The sequence below is a fragment of the Leuresthes tenuis genome, unplaced genomic scaffold (assembly GCF_036924035.1).
Source record: "Leuresthes tenuis unplaced genomic scaffold, fLeuTen1.0.hap1 SCAF_23, whole genome shotgun sequence".
Classification (NCBI taxonomy): domain Eukaryota; kingdom Metazoa; phylum Chordata; class Actinopteri; order Atheriniformes; family Atherinopsidae; genus Leuresthes; species Leuresthes tenuis.
This window is the reverse complement of record NW_027325377.1, coordinates 4,546,165-4,573,662: the sequence shown is the minus strand read 5'-3', so window position 1 is coordinate 4,573,662 and position 27,498 is coordinate 4,546,165. Positions and strand designations below refer to the sequence as shown.

General features: G+C 39.1%; 1 protein-coding gene across 1 annotated transcript in view; it reads right to left on the bottom strand.

Moving 5' to 3' along the window:
- The window catches only part of LOC140283197 (thyrotropin-releasing hormone-degrading ectoenzyme-like), a 225,578-nt gene that overhangs the window by 64,931 nt on the left and 133,149 nt on the right, over window positions 1-27,498 (bottom strand). Inside the window, exons 6-8 of the mRNA XM_072377909.1 lie at window positions 18,936-19,049; window positions 5,449-5,586; window positions 4,502-4,567 (exon numbers count right to left, since the gene is read on the bottom strand). Coding sequence (XP_072234010.1) covers window positions 4,502-4,567; window positions 5,449-5,586; window positions 18,936-19,049 — 318 coding nt within the window. The remainder of the gene's footprint in view (window positions 1-4,501; window positions 4,568-5,448; window positions 5,587-18,935; window positions 19,050-27,498) is intronic.

Below are 27,498 nucleotides of genomic sequence, written 5' to 3'. Positions count from 1 at the left end.
ATCTTTGGTCAGAAATCTGGTGGGATGGGTTGCAAAATGTGTGTCAATTATCCAAATAGTGTTTTGGTATGAAAACCAGATTTGTATGCAAGTATCCTTTAGCATAAGCATAAATACTTGTAACAAACCAAACTGCTTGAAAACTGTTAGCTAGTCATGATGATTTTATTTGTGGGTAGATCTTAGATTATTGGGAGGCAACTGCCCTCTATCAATTGTGACGTGATGGGAAGAAACATTTGCAACCTGTTTAAAATAATAAGCTTGTTTTCTGCTGTTGAAAGCAGGAAATGAAGATGTATAACCGATTCTTTGTTTAATGGTAACCTTTAAAAAAGTGACTACTTTGAGCTGCTGTGGACAAAGTTACTGAGAGCTGTGTGTGTTGTTAAAATGTTTTTAAAACTTCAATATCTTTGTATTATTTACATTTATAATTATCACAAATACTTTCAATTAATTAAAACAATCCAAAATTATAAAGCTACATTCAACATTCAGATGTTGAGGGGAACAGCTTCCTCTTTAACCCAAGAAGGATTTTCTGCTCGTGTGTGTTGCTAAATCTTTTTGTGGTCATTTGGGGTCTTGTTGTGTACATTTCCTGGTGTGTTGTATGCCTTTAGTTACTGTGTGTGTCTCGGGTGTTTGTCTGTTATTTCCTTTTTACTTCTGAATCATTTTGTGCCCCTCTGTGGTTGATTTATTGCTTGTCTTTGTGGACATTTTGTGTCTCTTTATGGTGACTTTGCATAGAGATTGTTGCATTTTGGGTGTACAGTATTTTCTGTGTGTGCAGCTTGTTTAATTTGTAGGTTGTTTGTGTTGTCTCTTGTGTCATTTAATTCCTTTTGGTGTAATTTGTGTCTGTTCAGTGGGTCATTTTGTTTCTACAGTGAAGTTTGTGCCATTTTTCCAGTCTTTAGGGTGGGTTTATGTACCATTGGTGCTGTTTGAGTCTATGCTAATTTTGTGTCTCTGGGTAATTGACAGTCTAGTAAGAAATATTAAGTCACTTCCTAAAGAGACTAAGCCCATTTTACAGGAGTGAAAAATCCCACTAACCCCCTCTAACATCTGGCTTTTTAGTGCAATTGGAAATTGATTAATTGGCATTCAGTCTTGCATAAAATGACTTGGCGGTAGGCACAGGTGTTCATTGGCTTCATCTCTTATTGGCAGTGAAGGGAACAACATCTGGGTGCACACGTTTTTTCAATGAGGGTGTACATGTTTAAAAAACCCTTTTCAACACGCTAATTTTGGTGGAAAAACCGACCATAATACTTTATATTTCACATCCTGCAGATGCAGATTTGACTGCAGTCTGCATACTGACCTGTACCACACCCGCACATTGTATTCTCCTGGTAATGCAGCTGGATGAGCAGAGTTTTTATTTAGAACCTGGTTTTCAGTATGTTCCAGGTCACGGAGAGATTTTGCTGGAAAATCAGGGCATCGTGTGTCTGTGTATGTGTGTGAAGAGGAGTTATGCATATTCTGTGTCTATTTAGAGCAAGAAAAATATTTAACCCATTTTCAGAGTGCGTCATGTGACATTACTTTAACAGTAACTTCAGTCTGATTTCTTCCACTTTTGTGAACAAAACGTTTTTCTGGCTGTAAACTCAACTTTGTGTTGATTTTCAGTTAATTTGTCCCTCATGTTGTTAGGACTATGACTTACACCAAAGCGAACCATCCCAGAGTCGGCTCACAGCCACTTACAGCTGAACAACAGCCCTGCCATTTAAACAGCTGTCGTTGTGTATTCTACTGTATGTTTGAGATCCATCTGTTTGAAAGTCAAACCTCTACAGCAACACTGCCGACTATAAATACTGTGGGATTTCAACGAAAAAAATATTTTTATCCCGAACTGAATCTTTACTTTCTCTTTGATCCATGTTTCATCCAGCTGTTGAATTCTCCTTTGAACTTGTCGTCAACGAAACTATGATAGAAGTAAAGACATCATGGGAGGAAACTGAATGTGCTTCTTTATACTCGATTTACTTATTAATGTTTGACAGCTGCAACTTCGGAGCTTCTTCAGACATTTTCAATTTCTTTACGTTGTTCCTGACTTATAAAATAGATTCTATTCATTCCTTTTTATCACCAACATTAAAGGGGAACTCCGGTATTCTTAAACCTAGACCTTATTTCTGGCATGAAATACATTTATCTACTCACCGAGAACAGTTTGGCAAAAGTCGGCGTCCTTCGAAAGCTTTTTAAATAACTCGCAATTCTTATAACGGAGTGAACGGGGCTTAGACGATGCAGCCTCTAAATAAAGCATCATCTGTCTTTATTTCACCAATACTTTAAGTCGAATGAATGAATGAACGTGTGCTATAGCTCTGTTAGCTCATGGTTGCTGTTATGTGGCTATTTGCGGCTATAGGAGAGCTAACGGAGAGAGTTTCCCTTTAATGAGTTGTCCTTGAGATACTTCTTCAACTTGTCAACCTGACTGCATTTTTAACAAAAGACGCACATCAGTCCAAATGAGGTCTCACAATTGAGGGTGTATATAAAAATTAGGTCATGCCAATGACAGAGGTGTTCAAAACAGGATTGAGTCCATTTTTGCAGCTTTTAAAAGTAAGAAGTTTGGAACCAGTGACAGATTTGAAAGATTTGCTGCCAAACTTAATTAAAGGGGCTAAAGTGCCTCAGTCAGACAGGAAACTGACAAGCCAACAGATAGTATAAATGAGACTTAGAATTCTTTGGAGAGATAGACGAACGTTTCAGAAAGACAACCAACAGTACAAAAATCCACCAATGACATCTTTACAGTAGAGTAGGGACAGCTGTGACTGAATATGTAGTGTCATCATCCACCAATTGGAATTTGGGTAGTGCTATCCCTTGATTCCCAAATCCATAAAGTATGGGTTATCCTGGGTTGGATACAGAACCTTACATTGCCCAAGAACTATTCATCTTTAAGACACTTTGGATAAAAATGTCTACAAACTTAGTTAAAGGTTTAATGTGAAACAAGTTCAGCCAAAACTAAAACTGAAATCCAAATCGGAGACCAAAAAGTAGTTCATAGATCCCTAAATGTCAGTAAAAACCAAACTACATTAACTCAGATTGTGTCTGTTTATTTACTGGAGTCATTTGAACCTAAGAGGCTGCTTTATTCTGGGGAGGAATAGCTAGAAATATGCTCACTCTGAAAATAATTCACATGCATGAACACAGATGAGCAGTCATCATGGACATGAAAAACAAGTGGCCTAAGGCAGAGACAGATGGCAAGAACATCAATCCATGGCTAAACCTTCATACGGGGAGTAGAGGAAGCCTTTAACTCCATCATATATCTGTACTAGAACTTTAATAAAATGTAATGGAGGCAGCAGGAATCTAATCCTGGTTGCCAGATCTGCTGAATATAAGTGATGTTGGGCTTGTTTGATTTAAAAATAGCTGCTGAATATTGGTAGTTGTGGGTTTCTTTTTCTAAAGTATAGTTCCGTTTATTATTTGATATCTCCTGTCTTTTTCCACTATGTTTATCCTATGAAGCACTGTTTTGTCTTCTGTTGCAGGATCTGTCACAGCCTATTTTCCCTCTGCTCTGTCACTACCGAAGTCCCAGATGATATCCGGTTTCCCCAATCACTCTCCAGCTCCTTTCCAGACTTTCCAGGACCAATTTTTAAGATAACACTACCCTGAAGTATATTAACTTATATATTATATATATTATGTATATTAACGACATGACAGAGCCTGTGAAAAATTAACCTAAATAACTCACAGATCATGGAAAGCAAAGTGCTAAGATCTGAGAAAGAACTATTTGTCCAAAGTTAGATAAACAGCATGTGCAGAAGGAACCAGTCACCAAACACACATTATTAATACCATCCCTACAGTTAAACATGTTGATGGCCACATCATTCAGTGGGAATGTCTTTCTGAAACAGGGAAAACTATTTGGGATAGACAGGAAATATGGATGCACAAAAACAGAATCTCCTGAGAGCAAACCTGTGGAGCATGTGTTGTTTCAACAACACAAGATACATTAAAACTAGAAAACTGAACCATTTGACCCGAGTTAGCTCTACCAGTTTCTGCCATCAAAAATAGTGGAGAGTTCTGGGGAGTTTTTTCCCAGAAACAATTGGAAGAACCCTCAGAAACAATGATGTGTTAAGCTTGTATGATCATTACTTAGAAGAATCTTGGCTAGCATTGTTGCCAAATGTGTTTTACCCAGCATAAAAACAGCATAATGATCACTTAGGGATCATTATGTTGTTTTTTTACATCAGAAAATACCATCAAAACCTCACCTTAACTTATTAGCTTCCAGTATGTCCAATATTCCCTTACAATAATCCACATACATCTTCTGTGCTTCTGTCTGAAACCCTCGAGGTGTATTGGCGACAAATCTCTTAAGAACACTTTAAACCCAAAAGCCAGCTTTCCCCTCAGATATAAAAAATTCTCAACATGAACTTACATTCAGTCCTTTCTGGAAAAGAGGCTGTCCCATGACATTAGCCAGCATCCGGATCAGCGCCGCCCCCTAAAGACAGCACAAAGAAATAGGAAGAAAAAAAAACAGAACAAAAAGACGGTTTTTTGGGTTTTTTTTTTGTAATTGCTGTGATCAGTGGAAACAAAAGAGTGGTAACAAGAGCCAAATAGTTATTACAAAGGTTTCTTTGAGTCTCCTGCCTCTTAGAGGTTTGATGGTTTGGGGAACACCCTTAAAGGAAAAGATCTCCCAGGACAAGTTATTTCGACGTGTGTTTGGTTAGCAGTTCAAGGTTTTCCCTTTGAAAAATGGAACAAAACCTCAAAATGCTTTACAAGAAGACAAGACAGAGTTAGAGTGACCTCAAGCCAATCTTTATTGCAAACTTTTTCCACCTCTTCCCCTATCGCATCGATGTTTTCACTCTGTAGGAGCTGCACATTTCACCTACATACACCACACTTTCAAAAAAGTTTGTTAGATTTCAGTTAGATTGGCAGTGTTATAACTGAGACAGATAGGTGTAAATAAACCTTGAACTGTTCTAAATGACTGAGTTTGAAATGCTGCAAAGCCCACTCCAATAAGTAAACAGTAACCCTGAAGATATTACTCCCAGATCAAGGTTATTTTAGGGGATTCAATATCTCCACCGTACTTAGATTTTTAGCCCTGACAGTGGAAGTGTTAGGGTTCAAGGAAGTAACCCACAAAAGGTTCCTGGTTGCAAGGAAGGGAAGGTAACTGTGGTCAAAACACCCGTCAGTGTCTAATATCCAACTGATGTGCAACTGTCACAATTATATTTGCTTCTTTGTATGGTCTTGATATATTTATGGTCTTACCAACGTAGTCACAGTTTAATTGTTGTTTCACAAGCAAAATCTATCTAAGTAAATTAAATAAATTCCTTTGTAACAGGCACTTACCTTTTTGTAGGCGATCCAGTCAAAGACTCGGTCGATGTCGGTTGCCTTTTCCACCTCCTGAGAGATTGGATGGGAGGAACTCAGGCCGTCCAACAGCATTACCTCATGGAGAACATCAGTCAGGAAGCGCTGCTTCTCCTGAAATCACAATAGGGACATTGTACTGACATTTATTCTCCCATGGCTGACTGTGACCCCTAACCACTATATTTGTATATTAGATTCATGGTCTGTCTGAGCCACATGTTGCATAGTCAGATATCACAGAAAACCCCCAAACCAGCAACTGTCCAATGCTCTGTGACAGACTGGAAACATGGGCAGAGAAAATACTGTGGGATGTAACAGAAAAAAGGTAAGTGCGTCTGTTGGGCTACTGCATGACTGCGATCATCTGTAGATCAGAACGTAAATCTTCTAACCAAACACTGAATCCAACTGGACCCTAAAAATGAAAAGACAGATTATTTCCCACCAAAGAGCTGATGTTTAATGAATAGCCACAAAGGGATTTTTGGATTTGTGCTGGTTCTGCAAAGTCAGTCAATGAGTTAACATTTATCTTAACAATTAGTTAATCAATTGAAGGTTTAATGGTGGATTAGTGACGTTAATCTCTCTTTTTTTGCTCGCCATTATGCCCGTCTTTCTCCACATCCCAATTTTTATCATTTTCCTTGAACAATTCCTCTCTGTATTTCCCCCTAATTGTTTCAACTGTTGATTATTTTTGTTTTTCTTTCTTTTCCGAGCTCCCTTTCCTTTTCTAATTTTATTCTCAATCCGTCTTCTCGTCTTATCTTCTGTCATTCAAATCTTCATTTTTCTCATTTCCTCTTCTGCTCCTCTGGTTTCATATTTTTAATAGATATCTGCAAGCATGTTGAGCATTAACAAGCTAAATCTAAATTACCCCTGGGATCAAGCTAAATCGAGAGAAGGGCGTCTCTGTCTAATTCATGGATTACAGTGTTTACTGTGGAGATTTGGTTTTAATGAATCTCCATCTTGTTAAGCAATGGAATTGTTGGCTTATTAAGTTTTAGTTGTTAATGAACAGAATGAACAGGAACCTTGTTTGAAATTACCAGTATCAGCAGGGATGAGTCCAATTCTTGGCCCAATGCGGCTCTGTGTAATTCATGGATTAAAGTTATGTGCATTAAGTAGATCTGGTTTTAATGAACATGCAATATTTCAAACAAAGATTTGTGAGGGATTTTTTTCAGTAACCAACCAGAAGATTTAAATTCAAATTTCTGCTGGGATATGAAAATTTCCTGGTAAATTAGCATTATTGTTGGATTTTTCACGTCTTCATTTAGCTACTGAATAGATGTTAAATATCTAAAAGTCTTTTAAACGGGATTAGTGTAATTCTGAAATTCAGATGATGTGATTTTATATTTTTATCTAAATTTGAATGGTAGACCTGTTTAAAGAGAAAGTGATAAAGCTTTAGGTCCAATCCAAATGACTAAACTTGGCCCTGGCCATCCAAAAGGTGTAGATAACCAAAATGGTTTTTAACCATAAGAAAAGGGGCATCTTGCAGGGTAATTCGGTTCAGGCTTTAGATTCAGCCGGTGCAAATGAACATCACTGTTTGAGAACGACTGCTCTAAGTCAGAGTAACGCTTTCATTGTGTGTGAAAGACAGTGGTGGTACTCCACCTCAAATTAGCAAAGAAGACGTTAAACTAGAATAAACTGGCGAGGAAGAGGGAAAAAGAATCAGACTAAATTAGACATCAGCAAATTTAAATGGCCTGGACAGAGGGAGAGGGCGTCCGTCTGGACATTACGAACCAGATGGGCCGACATGAGGATTGACTTCTTCAGCACAAACACACAGATGCAGGGTCAGGGCTGCGTTCAGAAGCTGCAGCTCAACTGTCTTCTTGTCCTTTTTTCCTCCTCATTACATAATAATGTTTGGGCAACACTTCCACACTGTAGTCCTGTCATAGCCACAGAAAAGTCTGGTTTTGATTAATTATCAGGTTTCTCTTCAAGCTATTTAAGATGGAGACACCTTCATTAAAGTTTGGTTTAAAAGTCTGACTTCTTTTCAAAGTATGAGCAACATTTCAAACAGCTTGTGATCAATATTGCCAATCATTAAGGTTAACTGTTCAAACTAATTGGCTCCCTCTGAAACTTTTAAATCCTGCTCACACATATTAAGCTGATTTTTTAAAGAAAAAAAGACTTTTTGAGACGTTTTAGTAATTTTCTTCTCTGGCAGAGATATTTAATTTGATTCCCTGCTCAAGATATTCTCTTCTGATGTAAACATGTGAGTTTTTCTTCAATATTTATGACAAAAGCTGGATAATTTATAGCTTGTTAATGCTAACATTATTGCAATTTAATGTTTAATCTGATAGTGAGAGTACTGTAACACTGTTCCAATACATCAGCACTGCAGCACAATGATACATACGAGTGTATCTCACTGGCTTATTATCATAGTAACATGATGCTGCAGCATCCACGGTGTGAGCTTTACTGCAGAACAACATTTTCTTTCATTCATGAGGGTTGACAAAGAAACTTGGGTGGTTGATGAGGAGAAATACACAAATCAGATCTTGTAAAAGTAGAACAGCTTTGTGCAAATGAAGAAACTGTGAGAATATGTCTAATGTTCTCAGAAAAGTTATAAATAATAAAGTTTAAAGACCAACAGATGTCTACATACAGAAGTTGTTTTGTGGTGCAGCTTTCACTCGGGAGACTGGGGTTCACAGCCCACATGAAGTCATGATTTATTGCCTTTGCTGTATCTTTAATAAGTTTAGGCTTAAAGAGACCAGAGAAAGCCGACACAAACAGAGTCAGACTCGAGCATTAATAACAGCCTGATAAGAGGTCCAAAGAAAAGCCTCTGAAGGGACCCTTCAACACTTCCTACTGCTTTTAGTTATGTTTAGGCACCAAAACTACTTGGTTAGGTTTCAGGATGATAGTGTTTTACAGAATCAAATTAGTTTCCAGTTAGTAGAGCCAGAGGACCTCACTTTTTCACATGGCAAATGTCAGAAAAATCAAAGAGAAGCCAGAACTCCTAAAAGCTGATCCCAGAATTACAACTGGAAGATCCCTGCAGAGCAGCAGTGCTTTGTGATCACTGTATTGAGCTGTGAAACATAAGCAAGTAAAAACATAAAACACATCAGGACGCACAAACAAATATTCTTGAGATATTGAATTTATTGGATTATTTCTCTCTAGCTATTCCCCCCCCCCAAAGGAATTCCACCCAGCTGACTTTATTATTTACGGCTGAGTTTGTGCTATTATTTGACACATACCACGATCAATGCTCCACCTTTTACAAATGAACCCACTGGTGTAACGGGCACAAGTAAAACTGAAGACAAACGATCTGTTCTCATTCCGCGAGTGTCCATTTCAAAGAGCAGCGAGGAGATGAGTATCGATTGGTCTCTGCTCTCCAACATGAATATTTCATATTTTCAATTGGAGGTGTATTAGTTTCACGTCAGCTCAACATTCACATCTGATCTGTTTTTTCTGTGAATGAAGCATGATAAACAGAACCTGCTGTGAGTGAGTGCTGTGCTGAACTGGGAAAAGGGCAAAAATTCTTAAGAACCAACACAAAAAAAAACAACAAAAAAAGACTTTATTGGAGAATGACTGTTGACTGCTATCAATGTACTTTACCTCCGCTGCTTAGTTAAGAATACGTTTACCTCCATCTGTTCTTTTCTTTGCTGTGATCAGAAAGATGTTGACGCAGGGACAAACACTGCGATGAACTGCTGTAAATCTGGATTTACAGCAGCATCTTACTGTGTTTTATGATAAATATAAACTAATGAAATATTCATTTAGATTAACAGTTCATCCCATGAATATGCACTTGTTACTTTGCGACACAGTGTGCTTGAAAAGTTAACGCTTGGTTTGATATATTCATTAAAAAGTAGGTGTGACGTGAACTTATCTTCCAAAACGTTACATCAAGGCTGTAAGGCTCGGTGCAGTATAGGTGTCAGTGAGTTGTAGCAGTTAGAACTTCTTAGATTTATAACTTTTGGGATTTTCAGCATGGTGAATTATTGGGCGGGCTGCACAACTACAGCTTATTTAGTACTTGCAAAGGCAGGAGCAGTGGATGTAAATCCAGCTCAACAGAGACAGAAATTGAGCTTCAGTTTTTATGGTATCATAAAACAGTGCTGTGATGTGACTAATAGCTAAGCAGCTGATCCTCAAGCATTAGGAATGAATTAATATTCCAATAATCAATAGCCCTACAGTTCTGTTATACTCTGATATGTAGTGGTTCATTTTACCATTCTCTAAACACAAAGCTAGTTACCGTCAGCTAACATCAGCAACTCACCAGTACCCAGCTCAGTTCTCTACTGATTCGCCTCACATTGCCGAAGAATTATCTCTGATAATGGTGATGGCCAATAAGGGTTCGGCAAAAAAGTCAAATCTGGGAGAAATCACTGATTTCACAGGCAAGGCAAACAGAAGGAACCAGGAAACAGCAGAGGTGAAAACGTACAGAACTCATATTCAGAGGAAAAAAGGGCCATAGATAGTACAAAGGATACAATCTGGAGAGGTATAGTATGAGCTCCTCATCAAGGGGAGAACCATAAATCACCTCCCTTTAAATTTTGGGTTTGCTTTCTGAGATCGCTCACCGGAAAATTGCTCTTAATCCTTTTTGGTTAACCACTAGCAGTAAGTTATTTCTAACTAAAAACAACACATTCTCAGCTTGGTCAAGAGTCATTTTTTCTGCTCTATAGCTGCATGTTAACCGATGCTCTGAGGCAGTAAGTGACACGCCGGCTGCACCGACAAGAAACAGCTGCTGGAAAATGTCATTCTACAGTGCCGGATTACCAATGAGTAACATGGACCATGTCAGGAAGCCAGAGAAGAAGAGAATGATAAACGAGTTCAAATCTTAGCTCCACAACTCCGGTTCTCACATCATTGTTCGTTGTGTCTTCATTTTGACCTCCCTCGTTCTACTCAAGCTTACGTCCTTCTGTTTAGGCAATAAAAGTACTTGGTTCAAATTGGGAAAAACAACATGGTTTTGTGTTAAAAGAAACAATATAATAACTGATATTACAAAAAGTTTTGGAACCCTCTGCTTTCAAAGCCAACCACAGGAAAAACTGCAGCTATTCCACTGACATATACTGTTATATATGTTCAGTAAAATACAGTTACACTTAATAAACTGCAAAAGGTGTGGCCCTCCAGTCTTTACAGTAGAGCTGTTTCTCACTGATCTGAGACACAAATATCACAAATATTTTGGTGGCCAGTCACAGTTCATCCCGTCTCAGGTAATCTTTACGTTTGCTGAAGTTTTTAATGAGAATGAAAAAAGCTGATATGCTATGTTTTTTTGTGGTAGATTTATATGGTTTTGATTTAATGGAACCCATAATTTTAATTAAACATAACAAGTGAAAACATTTCCATTAGAAATGCAGTGAAGTTGAGGGAAGTTTTATCAAAGATAAACTTATGGTTCATTTTACTCTCAGTTCGTGCTCGACTGTGCCTTCTCACAAAAACACTGAATTGATTTTTAGAAATATAATTAAGGTGGTGGGAAACATCCACTGCTGAAAGCATGTTCTGGTGTCTAAAAAAATAGCTTTTCATTTAAGTATAAGAGAGGCAGACTATCATTACACTTGTACAAACCAAGAGTAATTGCGCTTAAAAATTAATTAGGTGGGCAGATCCCCTGAGAGGACGAATTAACTTTTAAGCACACATGATTAAGGGAAAATAGTTTAGTCATGCTGGAAATGTAAGATTACAAGCCAACAGCTGGTTCACTTTAATCAGCTAAAGGTTCTTTTGGTAGCTTCATTTATGGCCCCCTTCCCCACTTTTCAACATTCTGCTCATATGATGTCTGTTAGGTGTTGCTTTGTGGCTAAAAGCATTGTTGTTGTTCCCTTTAATCATGTGGCCTGCCTCATGATTATTTGGAACTGAGCAGAGGAAGCAGCTAAAGAAAGTAGCCTTGTTGTCCTGATTTTTAGTTTAATCCCTGCTGAGTAATCTGGGTCTGCCTGATCTTCTCAGAGCTGTCCACATTTAACCCCGTCAAAGACAATTTTTACCTCAAAATTGGTAGATTTAGCAATCGAACCATGTCTTTTTCGTGCCTAAATCAGACAGCAATTCATCCAGGATCTCAGTTTTGACTGTCCAGGTTGAAAGTCTTGAATTTTGTTCCTCGACCACCCCTCCAACCTCAAAGTGCTTGTCCCTGGTTGAAATGTGTGTTGAAATGGAGATACAAGTGCGATGCCAATGACTCCTAACAAAGCAGTAATACATGACAATACGCTGTCACGGAGGATCCTAAAGTTCCACCCACAGAGCAGGTACATAGAGTCGAGGTCTTCATTTGTCCACCTGACCCCAAGATGTGTTCAGGCTCTGATACAGGCTTTGTATTGTCAGCTGGTCCGGTTCCATCCATGTGGGTCCTTGGACAACTTCTGCTCTGAACAGACACCATCAGTCATGATGGAGGTGCCTTCTTTTTTAAAAAAGGAGACGTGATGAGTCTGGGGTTGAAATATCAAATAGATCGACACTTGGAGAGCACATTGACCTACGTTTAAAAAGCAGTGAAAAATGTTCTGTTGGTAACAATGGAACAAAAAGGGTATCTTGGATGTTTCTCTTGTCAATAACATCTGCTTTGGGGCATTAGACAGAGAAAGCTCATTAGCAGCTCAGGCACTGAAGTAGGACAAGAACGAGGAACTGAAACATGTATTTCCATTCGGTTCGATAGATTCTGATGTAAAAACTGCTTTTTACCAACAGTTGCTATGTTTCAATACATCTAATGGTCTTGTGTTGGTAATATTAGGTCTAATGAATTATAACTGTGCTGAATCTGCTGTCCTCGTTTGCAAAAAAGAGCTTTGATTATAATGACACTTATGTCTGGTTAAATAAAGGTTATACTGCTACTACTAGTATTACAACCACTACTTCTAGAAATAATAATAACTATATAATTACAGCTGTATTCAAGTAGTGTCAAAAATGCAACAGCAGCTCTATCCCTACCCACTCCAGTCCACTGTATGGTGAACAGGATATGGAGTGAGTGGACATTTTCTACACATCACTGGTCTTCCCTGGAGTTCCCTGAGTATTTGTGCCCCCTGTTTTAGTTCATTCATTGTGAGATTTGTTTGCATGTGTTTTTGTTCCAGCCTTGCACATGATCTGTTGGTTTGAAAACAGCTAAACATGAAGGAGTGATAAGCCAACCTGACTGGTCCAGTGATTGTCTGACTAATCCAGAAGCAATCTGTCACATTCTCTCTTCTTTGTGCTACTATTTTTCACTCTTCTGTTGTGTTTCGGCCTCCGTAGACACCGTTTATTAAAAAACAAAAACCTGTATTAAGAAGAAATCATTCTACCTGCAGCAGCCTGCTTTATCATTGTTGTGCTCGTTATTGGAGACACATTTGTTTCTATTAAAGCATCCGGCCGTGTGGAACCAGAGGAATTTAGAAATGCCATGTCGCTCTGAAACAGACTGTGTGTGCGTGCAGAAGATAAGGTGTTTTGGTGAAATACAATCGCTGTTGGAAGTAAATAATGTTCTTCATCCGAAACAAAGGAGAGAGTTTGCTGTAATTTAAAGTTCTGCTGCATTCACCGTTTGTTGGAAAAGTTGTTACTGAGACTGTCCTAAAGGGAGAGGGGAGTCTGGGAGAATTTTTTCTTTGTGTGTCTAATTTCACTGTGTTTTGAGCCGAATCACTCTGTACAACAATTTGTTTCCCATCTTGTTTGCTGTTTGCCAACAGCTGCAGATTCAGTGTTATCTCCTGAACAGCAGGACAACAGCTTCAGAGAAGAAGAAACCAGATATTGATCCATGCGAGAGAAAGAAGGTGGAAGAGTTCAGGAGGAGACCTCACAGTCAGGACTTCCACCTCCTCAACAGCCAGTTTTAACTTTGTTCTCAAACATATGATCTATATCCAAAGGTATGATAAGTTATGTAAAGTTTGACACAGTACAGAGAAACAAAGGCTGGCAGAAACGGATCTGCAGAGAAAAAGGTTTGTTTCAAACATTCTAGACTGCTCAGCTGGGGAATATTTCTCCTTCATTTCCATTCATTTAGCTTCTAAAATGGTGTGTTGTGGCAATGCAATGGAAGGGAATTTGGTCATAATAACCAGTAAAATTAAACTAATTCAGTTATTTAGTTTGAAAATACAGAAAATAAAAAATGTTTCAATCAAAGTTTTTCAGTTACATCAAATTGGGCATCAAAAGGTTGACAGAGAGCAAGTTATTACTCTTGAGCTGTTTTTTGCCCTTTTATTTAGAAAAAAAAGAGATTTTATACAATTATAAAATATATATGCAGGTGCAGCATTTTGTAGTTTCTTCAACACCAAGTTGTTTGAATAATTACTAAATTAAATATTTATAAGCAGTAAAGATACGTATGGACTACAAATGGAGCTAACACACGGATGTGTTAGCAACTGAGCTCAAAACAGACCAAAAATGGCAACATTTAAAAATTGCCAGCAGCAATAACTCTAAACGATTACTTTTTAATTACGACTTATGACAAATAACTATTATTCTTTTTGCTCCTAAATAATTTACCATTTGGAGAAACATAGAGTTTTCTACAGTTCTAGGAACCTGCACCAAAATTCAACCAAATATTTTTGATGTTTTATTATAGAATTATAGAATTATAGGGATATAGGGATATGCTACATTGGACAACTGCTCTTCCCTTTTCAATTGTATGGCATTTGTCCTTATTAAAGAATAAATGTATATATTAACTCAGTTTAACAAGAAAATGTCCAACATAGCCGTATGTCCACATCACCAAATAGTAGTAGTGTCACAATCCATGGCAAGAAAAAAGAATGAAATGGCAACTTATTCATAGGCTGTAGTTTTGAGTGAGTCAGAACCATAAATACTACTCAGAGCCTTGCATTTCTTATACCTGACCCTAAATATTCACAGATGTGAGGAAAACAGAAAAGTTAAAGGACCTTAGAAAACACTGTGTGATGGGCTCAAGTTCAGCTTTACAGCAGTGGGTTTGACTGACATTCGAAACATTTTTGGCCAAGAGTACAGCTGGAATGTCTGATCCAGAGAAAAATGTGCAGCAGTTTGTCAATAGAAACTTAAAGATCTTAAAATCACAGTTTTCCTCGCTCAGTTTGCTACTGTGATACATCTCCTGATGATGTTTCCAGTCCTGTTGCAGAGTGACATAACTAAATGCTCAGCTCTTAACCTTTAAACAGCAGATTGCTGGTTCAGATCCGGTGCCATAGTCTTCCACATCTTCTCTTTTGCTTCTTCGCTCACGCCCACTATTGGTTAAGGTTAGGAGATGAACGTAAATGCTGAGGGTTAGAATAAATGTACACAGTTATCTTTGGATTGTCAAAAATACCTGGTTGGGGTGAAATAGCTATTTTCAGGGACTCCACGGTTTATTACTCATGGGCCGCAGCTCTCGTGACATGAAGCAACCCTAGCTGGCACAAAACAACTACCCACTAAAACGTTGTAATCTCACAATTACATTACCATTTACCTGGATTGTAAAACTATCACATATTGGAGGTGAGGACAAAGACTGGCTTTAAGCCAAGAATCAGAGTAGATGAAATAAGATGAGAAAATGTTACAAGAGGAAGAATAACTTGATTATAGATTTGTACTTTATCTTCTTCTGATGACTCAGTTTGAAAGAGCTCATAGATTTCAGTCTTGAAGAGGTCAACCACTGTATATTTGTCTGAATTCAACCCAATTATTCACAAAAAAAGAAGTCTGGTCCAGCACAGCTTCAGTTTTATAAGCTACCACCTCAATACAATGGAGCACAGTGGTGTTTTATTTGTGAGTGGAACAAAAAGTGCCCCAGTTACTCTGGATAATCCTCCATCAGGAATCATTTTCTGCCAAACAGCAACCACCACTAACAGATACCCATCGGCAGAGTCGATAAACTGAGAAAAAATAAAACAAGTCCGATTTAAAATCCTGTTTCCATCCCAGGAACAGATGTTCTGTTTCTCTCTTTTTAAATCTAAGTTGTCTACCACATTAATGTGCTGCATTTGGTGTCTGAGGATTTTACTTTTCATGTTTTACTCTGGCAAAAAAAAAAAAAGAAAGAAATATCTGAGTCACCTCACAATATCAGAGGCAGACAACTCAAATTTTAAGAGTGAGCAGTGTATCTGAAAGCACTTTATGCTGACCCAAAAGTCTCATTTCCTGCATGTCAGAAAGGTTTGACAAGCTCCTCAGTTACCAGCAACTGTTTGGTTATTCCACTTCCAAGTGCTGCCCACGTTCCACAAGGAAAAATGTATCAGCTTTATTTTTTTACTCTTTAAAATGAAGTGAACATTAATGGAAGGTTTTTTTTTTTAACCCCAACTATGGTCTATTTCTGGACCTAACCAAATAGTTTTTGGTGTATAAAGTTAAATAGTAACTAAAATTATACAAAAACTTAATGTCAGTGCCTGCTATTTTAATTTCAATGACTTTATTGAGCTCACATGATTGACATCTTTGTTCCAACCCTCACTTATGGTTATGGGATCTGGATTGTGAGCAAAAGAAAGAAGTTGCGGATACAAGCAACTAAACCTTCCGAGGCAGGCTGGACTCTATGGAAGCGAATCTTGACCAGAATTCAAATTATAATGCATTTGCAGAGATGCTTTTTCATTTTAAGAATGTGGCTGCATTATTTGATTCTATTTGACAATAGCAGTGGACATAAACCCCCGGTCCATGAATGAAGAGAGGACGTCACCGCCCGCCCGGTTTCTTAATGTCAACCCGGTTGGGACATAGAAGGGAGCCGCTGATCGTTTAGTTTGGGAGCCGCTGATCTACGTTATAAAAGTTATTTTTAGTGACAGTCACAAGGATCAGGTTATAACTTTGGCACAAAGCATCAACTGGCAACAATTAAGTTTAGTTGTGAACACGGTCCCTTTACAAATAATAGTAATAAGGAGTCTGCTACTTCAATCCGACGGATTGTCTGGTGGCCTCCACCGAACAGCTCTGCTATTTCCTTTATTTTTAAACCATTTAATAAATCATTTTCAATGGACTCGAACAGGGTGTTGATGGTTGGTCGTCCTCGTCCCATTTGAGGCTCCACAGCATCCAGCTGTTCCAGGACTGAACAGAGGTTTACTATGGCAACCTCATTAATGTGTAAATCTGAGTATGCAGCCAAGCTCTCTGACTTGTTCTACTCGGTCACGGGCATCAGACCCAGATATATTATTAGATTCTACCTGCTCAGCTAATTCTAACAGTCTTTGCACAATTTGAGGGAGCACCATGATCTGTGATGCGTTTCCCGTCACATTTGCAATGTAATGCAATGCAGATGTGCACAGCGCCCCCTACCGAACTAGATGGGTAGCTCGGTCAGCAGGGAGCTGAAGAAGCGCTGACGTCACTCTGCTGCGCCGCTCAGATTGCTTTTTCGTTTTTGAATCATGGGCAGGACTTTGCGGGCAGACCATGACAACCAAAAAGCAATAATGTGCAGTCTTGAAGAAGAAAATGCAAATGGAAGGATTGATTACTAATTTTATTTATGATAACGCAGCCACATTCTTAAGATGAAAAAGCATTTCTGCAAATGCATTTTAATTTTCAAATTTGACATTTCAAATTGAATTTTGGTATCTATTTGCTGGGGCATATATTGAAAATTAAATCTCAAATGTCTATTTTTTTTCATTTTAATTAAGTGAAAGATTGAGCACTCTAGAAGAAGAAAATTAAAATGCAAATAGAATGATTGATTACTAATTTCATTTATGAGTCAAATAATGCAGCCACATTCTTAAAATGAAAAAGCATTTCTGCAAATGTATTTTAATTTGAATTATGGTCAAGATTCACCTCCATAGGACTCAGCCTTAGGCTACGTTCACACTGCAGGTCTTAATGCTCAAATCCGATCCCATAGACCACGCCACAATGGTGTTTACGGAAGTGACCATGGCAACGGCAGCCGGTACAGCAGGACTGTATAGCTTAATGCTAAAAATAGTGTGTGGCGGCAGCCGGCAAATCTGTGAGCGGGAGATATCATGAAGGAGGAAGAGGAGGAAGAATATTCAGATGTTAATGATGGCTCTATGCAGAGCAATAACCGCAACATCTGCACAGAGAACCATTTGGATGTGGCGTTGGAGCCAGGAGTGGTGGGATCAGGATGCAGTGTTACTTGCAGCTGTAGTGTGAAAGCAGTCTTAGAAACAGGGTGAGGGGATTGAACTTTGAGAACCTTGGAGTAGAGCCTCTGCTTCTTCACATTGAAAAGAGTCTTCTGGTTGCCCCCCTTTTGGTTGATTTCCAGGGATGTCCAGTATGCAGGAGACCCCAGAGAAGAACCAGAACTCGCTGAAGGGATTATCTATGCCCTCTGGCTTGGAAGAGTCTCAGGATGCCCAAGGAGCGGCTGGACAGTGTCACTGGGGCAAGTGAATTCTGGTTTCCCTCCTGGACCTGTTGCCACTGGGATCCGACCAGAGGAGCGGAAGATCATGGGTGAGTGGATGGATGGACTTTGAGATCAAAAGGTTTGTCTATTTTGAAATGTCAAGAAATTAGCCTTTTGTTCAACACTAGAGTTCAGCTTTTGAAGAGGTTGTCATTATCATACTATTGTGAAGCATCACCAGCTAAACATCAACTCAAGTCATAAACGTAACCTTTTTCTGCGGGTCAGTTATTAGAGCAGATGGTAGCTTCTTATAGTTGACAAAGTCGAGATATTAAACGACACATCTACTCCAATAAAGCCTAAAAGCAGAAGTGACTGCATCAGACTCTTCTGTTTGCTGCCTGACACTTTCAGCTTTTATCAGTGGCCACAGTTCTCCAGATGATGTCTACTCGAGTGCTGGGACGACACACCTGATGCCTAATAATCATAGGAGGAACGAGAAAGACTTGACAGTCAAATTATACCGACCAATCCCCACTCAAAAGAAAAGGAGTATTATTATGTAAAACTAATATGTTTCACTGTGTAACTTTTACACATTTCGATGTATGACATCTTCAGGAGACTCATCTGTGGTTAAACTCTTTGAATTGTCTGAAAATGAACTTTGAGTGTAGGTTATTTTCATGTTAGTTTCATCGCCATTTTTGACAGACTGACAGCTCAGAACTTATTTTCATGGTAACAGTGAAGACAAAAAGGTTGAATGTGTGGCCTATGATTTACTGATGATACTGTAAATCATAAAAAGAAAACAAAGAAACCTGTTTCAAACCAGTCAAAAGAAAGCAAAGATTAGACAGAGATTTTGGTTATTTGTTGGTAGTTTCCACTCTTAGGCTTTTTTTTCTATGAAACTGTTTCCACTCACCATGTTCCACTTCGGGAAGAGGAAGTCAGTCCCGACATACTCGAAGAAATGGGCAAAACCCTCTTTTAACCAAACATCCTCCCACCAGACAGGAGTCACCAGATCCCCGAACCACTGAAAGACACACAAAGAAGAAACAATGTGTTATGGTCTATCATGTTTTTAAGTCATATCTTTTAAAAAACAGCAAAGAAAACACAGTTTGACAGACAGAAAATAGGATTTCTGCAGCAACAAGGTGATTCCCAAAGAGCTATTAGCTAAAAACTTGGCATATCTCAGCATGGTGTGCAGTGTGTCCTTAAAACATTTGAGGAAACTGGACAAGTGGAGGACAAAAGAAGAAGTGTCAGGCCTAAAAAACTATCTACAGCAGATGATCAGGATCTGAAAGTGATGTCCTGTGTAAAATTAATTGAATCTGAGTGTATATCTAATATACACTCAGATATCAGATATAACTGCTCTTGAAGTGGAATATCCTCTAAAGAGGGAAAGTTAGTCGAAAGTGAACTGATTTTAAAGTCACTTTTTTTGCCTGTGTTATGGGTTAGGACATTTTTTAATTTCACAGCATCACATCATAGCAAATAATAATATGCTTTTCACTGAGATCAGCAAACCCAACACATGTAGCATGATCATCCCTCCAAAAAACCCTGTTTGAGTTACCCTTTACTCATGGAGTCAGAGCTCCTACATTTAGGCCTAAACTCCACAATCCCAGATATTTTCTTAACCCTGGAGCAGGGGGCAGGAGGCAGGACAGGCTCCAGCTCTGATGAAGTATCACAGGTGTTTTGATACCAAATTTTGATTCCAAAATGGTTTACACAGAGTTTGCAGTTACAGAGGGATACTTAATTCATTTTGGGCATGTCATTATTCAGCAGGAACCCCAAAAAGACTCCTGGGGCTGAATATCTTTACCTCCACAAATCATACCTGGCCACTAGGAGGTGATATTTTAAGATACAGGAGAACATTCTGAGCATGCCCAGTGAGCTGATAATCCTTTGGGGAAAAGTTCAGAACCAAAGCAGTAGCAGATGTAATGATGTAACGGATGATAAAGTTGCTCAACGTGACGTAACAGCACAAGATGGTTTCCAGTACAGACTCATTCTGTTTGTCATGAGAAGTTTGTGTATACGGAAAACAGTGATTCATTTTGGACATTTTTTTGACTAAAAACCGTGTTTGCATGCGATACAGGAGTTAATACAGGAGAAATAGTTTGTTTTTGCAAAATATCCAATTTAATGTGATGTTGAGCATCAACCTTTTAACTACAGATTACTCACTTTTACTGGACAAAATCCACAAAGGTTTAAAATTCCAAGAGTAGTTGGCTACAGTACATGCTGGGACCTATCAGGGAGTCTACTTAAAGAAATGACAGAAAGCTTGTGGGTTCAGGCTGTGTTGGAGAATGAAGGGGCTCAGACCAAATATTCACTTTCAAGCTTGTTAAAATCATACAGACTTAGTTTTTTATTGTATTTGCATTTATGTTAGAACATGTTTAAATAAATCTCTGCACGTATATACTATTTTCCTAGTAATATATAAAGAAATGAAGGGTGGCTTGAGACTTCCATGGAAGATTACAGTTCTCCCACCTGAGATGCAGACTGTGGTGGTAATGAAACACGAGGAATGAGTGAGCTTTTTTTCATTATTGTGAATAAAACAATGTTGGACATGCAGAAACCTCTAGGAGTGACTGGGCCTCTGTCGTGTTTGTCCTGATTCGACCCGAAGAAGCAGGTTTACTCATCAGCACCACCAACAGGAAACTAGCAACACTACACCAGAGTGTGACGGGGGAGTCTGCGTCGCTTCGGTGCTCATTCATGAGGCACGTCACCACCTGATCGGCCACGAGCGTTTTCTCAAACAGTCTCTGAGGCTCATCAGAGCAAACCGGTGGTGAAGTCTAATAAAGGCAGAGCGGCTGAAAAAACTTTGCTGATAGAAAAATGTGTGGCCTTAAGAGTAATGCATGTGGACCCCTGCTGTTTCCCCCAGCAATGTAGCTTGAATGAAAATGTTTGGGAACAGATGTGTTCCCAGCAGCTTTTTCTCAGTCTGAATGTTCCCTTCAAACCCACAGCTGCACCCAAGACGGCTGACGGTCTTGAAAAATAAAGAGTATCTTTGAATTGTCTTTAAAGCCCATTGAAGCCTTCGTCTGTAGGAAAGGAACACTGCCGTTTTAACAGCTCCGCACCGTGTGCTTCTGTACATATATGAAAGCAATCAATCAACATGTTAAGTTTTTGGATCCCTTTTCCTGAGAGCAAAACAGGTTTAATCACAAGTCTCAGACCAGCAGCAGCACTGGCCTTTGTACAGAAACTGCAGCCAACTGGAGCAAACCGACCAGAAAAGGATGATCAGAGTTTTATTTGTTCTTCAAATGAAGGAGGAACAGAATCTGAGTCTGCTCCCTTCATGCAGTGGGGGCGACTCAGCGAGGACACCCACGTCATTGGAGTGCTGGCAGCAGGCCAGGCTGAAATAGCAGCACGTGGTTGAGGTGCTGATCATCTTTTAAATAACTAAGAATGAGCGAGTACAGGCCTGAAACCATGTTAAATGATCGTTTGCATGTTGAAAACATGAACACGAAGCCTTGTTCATTCAATTTTGTTGTCCAGTTTTTGTTTTTTTTGGACAAATTTAGATTCTTTTTATCTAATTATATGAATGTCTGTGGTGTTTTGTATCTATTTCTATTTGTTTTTTAATGTTTTGCTTCTAATGTTTAACGTTAAGTCTCTTTGTGGTTGTTAAGCATTCTTTTTTGGTTGTTTTGCATCCTGTCATTGGTGTTTTTGCCAGTTTTTGGAACATATTTCAGGTGAGGAGCCACAGAATCAAAGTTTAGATTCAATGTTTAGATTCTCGATCTGGAAAGCTGTGTTTGTGTCTGAGTAGGGATTCAAACCAACCACCTTCTGGGAGCTGGTGGACCGTCCACTTAGATGCTGCCTGGCTCAACTCCCTGAGGTGGAGCTACAGGTCAGATGCATAAACTTTTATTTGTATAAAACGGTTACATATGACATGTCATTGTCATGCACAGTTCCAGATGTGTTAAATTAACGTGGCATTGATATCTGCAGGCTGAGCCACAACCTCTTGTTAGTTGGCCACACTAAATTATAAAGAAAAACTGCAGAACTCATTTTTAACTACATTAGAAAAGTTTGGAAATAGAACCTTTAGGCCAATGGGTATTTTCCTAAAAAATGCCTGCAGGGAGAAAAAAACATTGTAACTGAATACTGAGCAGCTGTAAACAGGGTGATATAACCAGAAAAACTTAAAAATAAATTGAAATGACTTACTGTCTACGTGTTACAAAACGTAATGTCAAATAAGGTCAGTTTTAGTAAAAAGTTTCAGTAAAAAGGCTGCGTCAGTCAGTCCTATTATTAATACCAACAACTCTCTGCAGTTTGTTTGAGTGTTTTTATTGCTGAAGGGGACCAAGACAGGTCAACATAATTTAGATATAGTTATGCAGCCAACTTTTTGCTCACTCTGCCATCCCTGCTGTTTGCTTGATGTTTCAATGTGGAGAGGCCCATGTGCAACACTAAGGATGTGTGTGCAGGTAGTTTTTGTCCCTAGTAGAAAAGTCTTGGCAGGATGTTGTGGTTCAACAAAAAAGTTATTCTATACATGTATGGGTTGACGATAGCGTTAGCAACAATCTTGAAATAGTGGTCAAAGACTCACATGTTACATTATTTGTTGAGTTGATCTGCTCCAACAGAGACTTTCCTCCTCCTTTTTGTGGTTGCCATAGTTACTGACACAGCAGCACCAGTTAAAAGGGTTGGATTTGGACTTTAGATAAAAGATAAAAGATGGACGAAGTCATCGTGACATCACCCAAAGGCTTGTGCAATGACGTTTTAGAGCCTCCAGTATGGCATTCAGCCATCGTTATTTTGGTCGTTTGGTCACTCAGAAATGGCCATATTTGGACAAGAAGTTGTAGATGGACACAAAAACATGCACATCTCTGAAACTTAACATATATTAAATCATAGAATTTCAGACTCAAGACCAAGCCCGCTCTGATCAGAGGAAAGGACTCCAGTTTATTTCCCAACTGCCTGTGGCAAGGTTAAAACTAGCTCTTCCTGAGAGATTTGCATCAGGTCCCACTGAACCTGTGGCACCACAATCCCAATGTAGCCTTCTAATTTGGGCAACAGCTCACTGAATGTGTTTCAACTGAAGTTAGGCCCAACTCATGACTTTTGGGCAACATTTGGACCACTTAATATTTGCCAGCACAGTAATTGAGCCATAAGTGCTAAAAGTAGCCCAGCTTAGGCCTGAGCATGTCTGCTATACGGACACATCTGTGCACAATACTTTTGAGATAGGGTTTTTTTTGCACCCACAATGGCTGATGGAGATGGGGAAACAGATTTGGTAGAGTTGGTCTTGGTCTTGGAAATACTTAAAAATCCATTTTCAATGCGAACCTTTCCGGATAAGCTAAAGATTGTGAGCAGAGGTCGGCCAACCCTGACTCTAGCTAGCTTGTTTCAGCCCGTACAAGGGTTTGTTTGCCACTTCCAGACCAGTGCCTACGAGTGGTACCACTGGTTTACAGCCGATGAGGAGCATTGCAAATTACACTGCTGAGAATGCCTGTTATTTGCAAGTGATCGACTTGGTATTTGCAGTCAAAGGGTTTGCAAACTACATCCACTGCAACAGTCAAACGGACATTATCTGCCCTTATGAGAATAAAAACCTATGCCAAGAATACAACTGGACAGAGACAACTCGCAGTCTTGGCCTCCATGACTATAGAAATGGACTTATTGACAGAACTGAAACACAGAGGTCGCTGCTATGAAAGCGTCATTCAAGTTTTCCTGTGCAAAGAACGAAGGATGGATTATGTCTGTAAATAATGTGCATCTTTGGTGAGTACGATGTATTTCATTTAAATGTATTTGATGTCTCTGTCTCTCTGTGTAATACCACGCCTTGTTATATTGCATTTTTTGTACCGTATTGATGGTGTTTATAATTGTGACATCACAATGGTGGTATTAAGAGGTGGATTAAGTCCCCACTGAAGGCCCAGGTACCAAATGCATGGCCCGCCACTGGTTAGAGACATACATGGGACTTCAACTACTCCATCCATCCATTTTCTATACCGATAGTCCGTTAATCGGGTAGCGGGTGGGCTGGAGCCTATCCCAGCAGTCATCGGGCGAAAGGCGGGGTACACCCTGGACAGGTCGCCAGTCCATCGCAGGACTTCAACTACTCCCAAAGTGTAAATGTACCCGCAGCTCATAAACCCGGAACTGCCCACCAGTCAGTAAGAACCAACAAGTCAAGAAGCCTTCAGTTCAAGCATTCCGGCTCACAATGACATGGACTGAGGATCTACACCAACACTTTGAGAGATTAATGCTTGAGTATGAAACAAGGTTGTATTTTACCCCTTAAAATTGAATACAATGTGATTCCATTCATGTTTGCTACATTAAAAGCTGTGAATACGGCTGGATAGACAAGAGCAATTTGTCTTTGTCACTGAGTGTAATCCTGCTCAGTCATTATTACTGCAATGAATTTACTTAGCCCATTATCCTGTAATCATTGCCTCCCACACCCTGCTTCTCTAATGGGGAGTGTAGAAGTTGAATGAAGCCAAATAAGTTTTAATTAAATAGCCCAAAATCATAAATGATACATTAGTCTCAGATTTATGGACTGATATATGAACAATGTTAATAGGGGAGGTCATTCTTCACAGACTTGACAATTAATAGAGAGAGAGCTGGCTGATGAAGTGGCTTAATTAGACGAGGACGCATCTTTTCCCAAATCAGAGAAACATTCAGCAGGTGGGGCATTGAGTGCCAAGGCTGAATATCAGCCTAATGAAACGAAACACCTCCTACAATTCTTCTTTGCTTCAAACCACTAATACAGTACAATGAAACGACTGCATACTAATCCACTGCATTAAGTCATAACCTCAGGTCAGCTCCGATGTGATGCGTGATAAATGACAAGCAGAGGATGGAAGGATTTAGTCACCAACAGCATTGGGATACTTGATTTTTCCTTTAAAATTTAACTAATTTTCAGTGTTCTGATCAAAGAATAAGCCCAAACTCTGTAGTTAAATCAGTTTTCAGCACAAACTGCTGTTCAGCTGCTCTTCCATTAAACATGACAGTTTACATTTGATTTTTGTTCTTCAGCCTTGAAAGGATTTAGCTTTTTTATGCAGCTTGTTAATGTTTGAAGTGGGTCAGAAGCTCAAGCTTCCTTCCAAATAGAAAATTGAATTAATCTTACATGGGTGAGATTTTTGGTTTTATGGTGTCAGACTCAATGAAAAGAGCTAATCCTCTGCAGTTTCACTCTGGTAATTAAAAATGGCAACTTCTTTATTTTTTCTGACACGTTTGTCTTCATTAGCTCCTTTGTCGGCTCTCCTTCAGTTTCCGCCTCATTAAAACATTAAAACTCCTCCAATAGGTCGGCCATGTCTGCTAGGGAAGCTGGGGAAGACATAGGTTGCTATGGTTCTGCTGTTGCCATGGTTCCACTCATGCGTCGTGGGGTGGGTTTCATAAACTGCAGACGGGTGAAGGGTGAAGCTGAAAAGGAAATTATGTAAAAGGGGAAAATTGCAGGACAGAAAAGAATTTTCAGTCCAGTCCTTGTACCCGACTATTTTCAGAGAAAATCTGTTTTTTGTTTGTTAAGTCACTTAAGTCTGACCCATTAATCATTCAGACATTAAAAAGGCTCCTAACTCAAGGGATGAACCAGTGTTGTGTCGACACAGAACAGACAACTTAGCAAAGAAGCCATTTTAAATGGGATCTTTAGGGACTTTGTTACCAGCAGCCTGTCACAAAGACACATCATTTGTTCCCATTTCTTTAGCTGCATCTATGAAAAACAGCAAAGAAAACACAGTTTGACAGACAGAAAATAGGATTTCTGCAGCAACAAGGTGATTCCCAAAGAGCTATTAGCTGAAAACTTGGCATATCTCAGCATGGTGTGCAGTGTGTCCTTAAAACATTTGAGGAAACTGGACAAGTGGAGGACAAAAGAAGAAGTGTCAGGCCTAAAAAACTATCTACAGCAGATGAACAGGATCTGAAAGTGATGTCCTTAAGAAAGAGGAAAAAATCCAGCTGTGACCTGACAGGACCTGAGAGATGCATCTGGACCTTCAGCTGATCCATCTACTGTTGGCCCAAGCCTCATCAGAAATGGGCTCCATGGAAGGGTGGCTGTCAAGAAGCCGTTCTTAAGGAAGGGAAACAGGGAGAAAAGGCTGAGCTGTGCCAAATGACACAAGAAGTGGACTGAAAATCAGTGGCAACAGGTCTTATGGAGGGGTGAATCCTAACATGAAGAAAACTGGTTGACACTGGACATGCCATACTGTAGTCGTAGCAACAAATGCACGAGAACTTTCCAGGCAAACTGCTACCTAACATCCAAGTTCGACCCAACGGAGCAGAGTGCTGCCACAGTGCAAGCCAGTGATGCCAGTGATAAAAAAGTGGAAAAAAGCGATTTCTCTTGAATTGATGTAAAAAAAAGATTTTATGACTCGGATTCATTTCTTTTTTGAAGAATAAACTCTCCTAATCTTCTCCGGCCTCTTTTTTACAGCCTTTTCGAATCCACTTACTTTCAAAAGTTTTTGCCTTTTTATCTCTAATTATTACTTCATAGAAACTTAAGTGAAGAACATTAAACGTTAGTGAAGAAGTCCAGTCATATTCTGACCCAGACTTTACAGAAACAGTTCAATCTGACGTCTGAAGGAATCCAGAATGCTGATATTTATTTGATTTGTTTGTTGAGAATTCCTGCTTTTAGATTTTTTTTTCAAATTTAGTTTTTAGCTTTAAACCTGTGTTCTGTTCATTGATTTTTCCACATAGAGTTTCAGTTTGCCCTTATCTTTTTCTTGTTAGTTGCCATATCATCTGCTTAGCTTCCCAGTTCTTATCGCAGTCTTGTCTTGGAGTTTTGGCAGTGATGGAAACTCAGTAACAGCTCAGTAAGTCTGTTTCTCTTCCAGTGTTTGGCTTCTGCTTAAAACTTCCTTTTGAAACTTGCTGTGTGAAAAGCTTGTTTCTGTTCGTCTCTACACTTGAAGTTCAACTTTTTTTTATTGCGTTCTGATTGGGGAGGTCTGTGAACCCTGTCTGTGTTATAAAAACAATAAAAGTAATATTAGGTCCATCGATTACGTCACTTTTGTGTTTTGCAATAAAATGGAGGACAAACATCTCCTGCTGTATTCTAAAATGTTTTTTCCTTGCACTCTTAAGATAGTTACGATTTTTATATTTTTATATAGTAATTCTTTCTTGACATGTTCTGTCATTCTTTACCCAATATTCTGTGCTTTTCTTCCCTCACTAAACCCGTTACTTATAGTGGTTTACAATTAATGAAGTTAACAGAGGTTTTGAAAGACTTTTACCTCATTTATATGCTAATTCAAACAGCAGGGCACAACAAA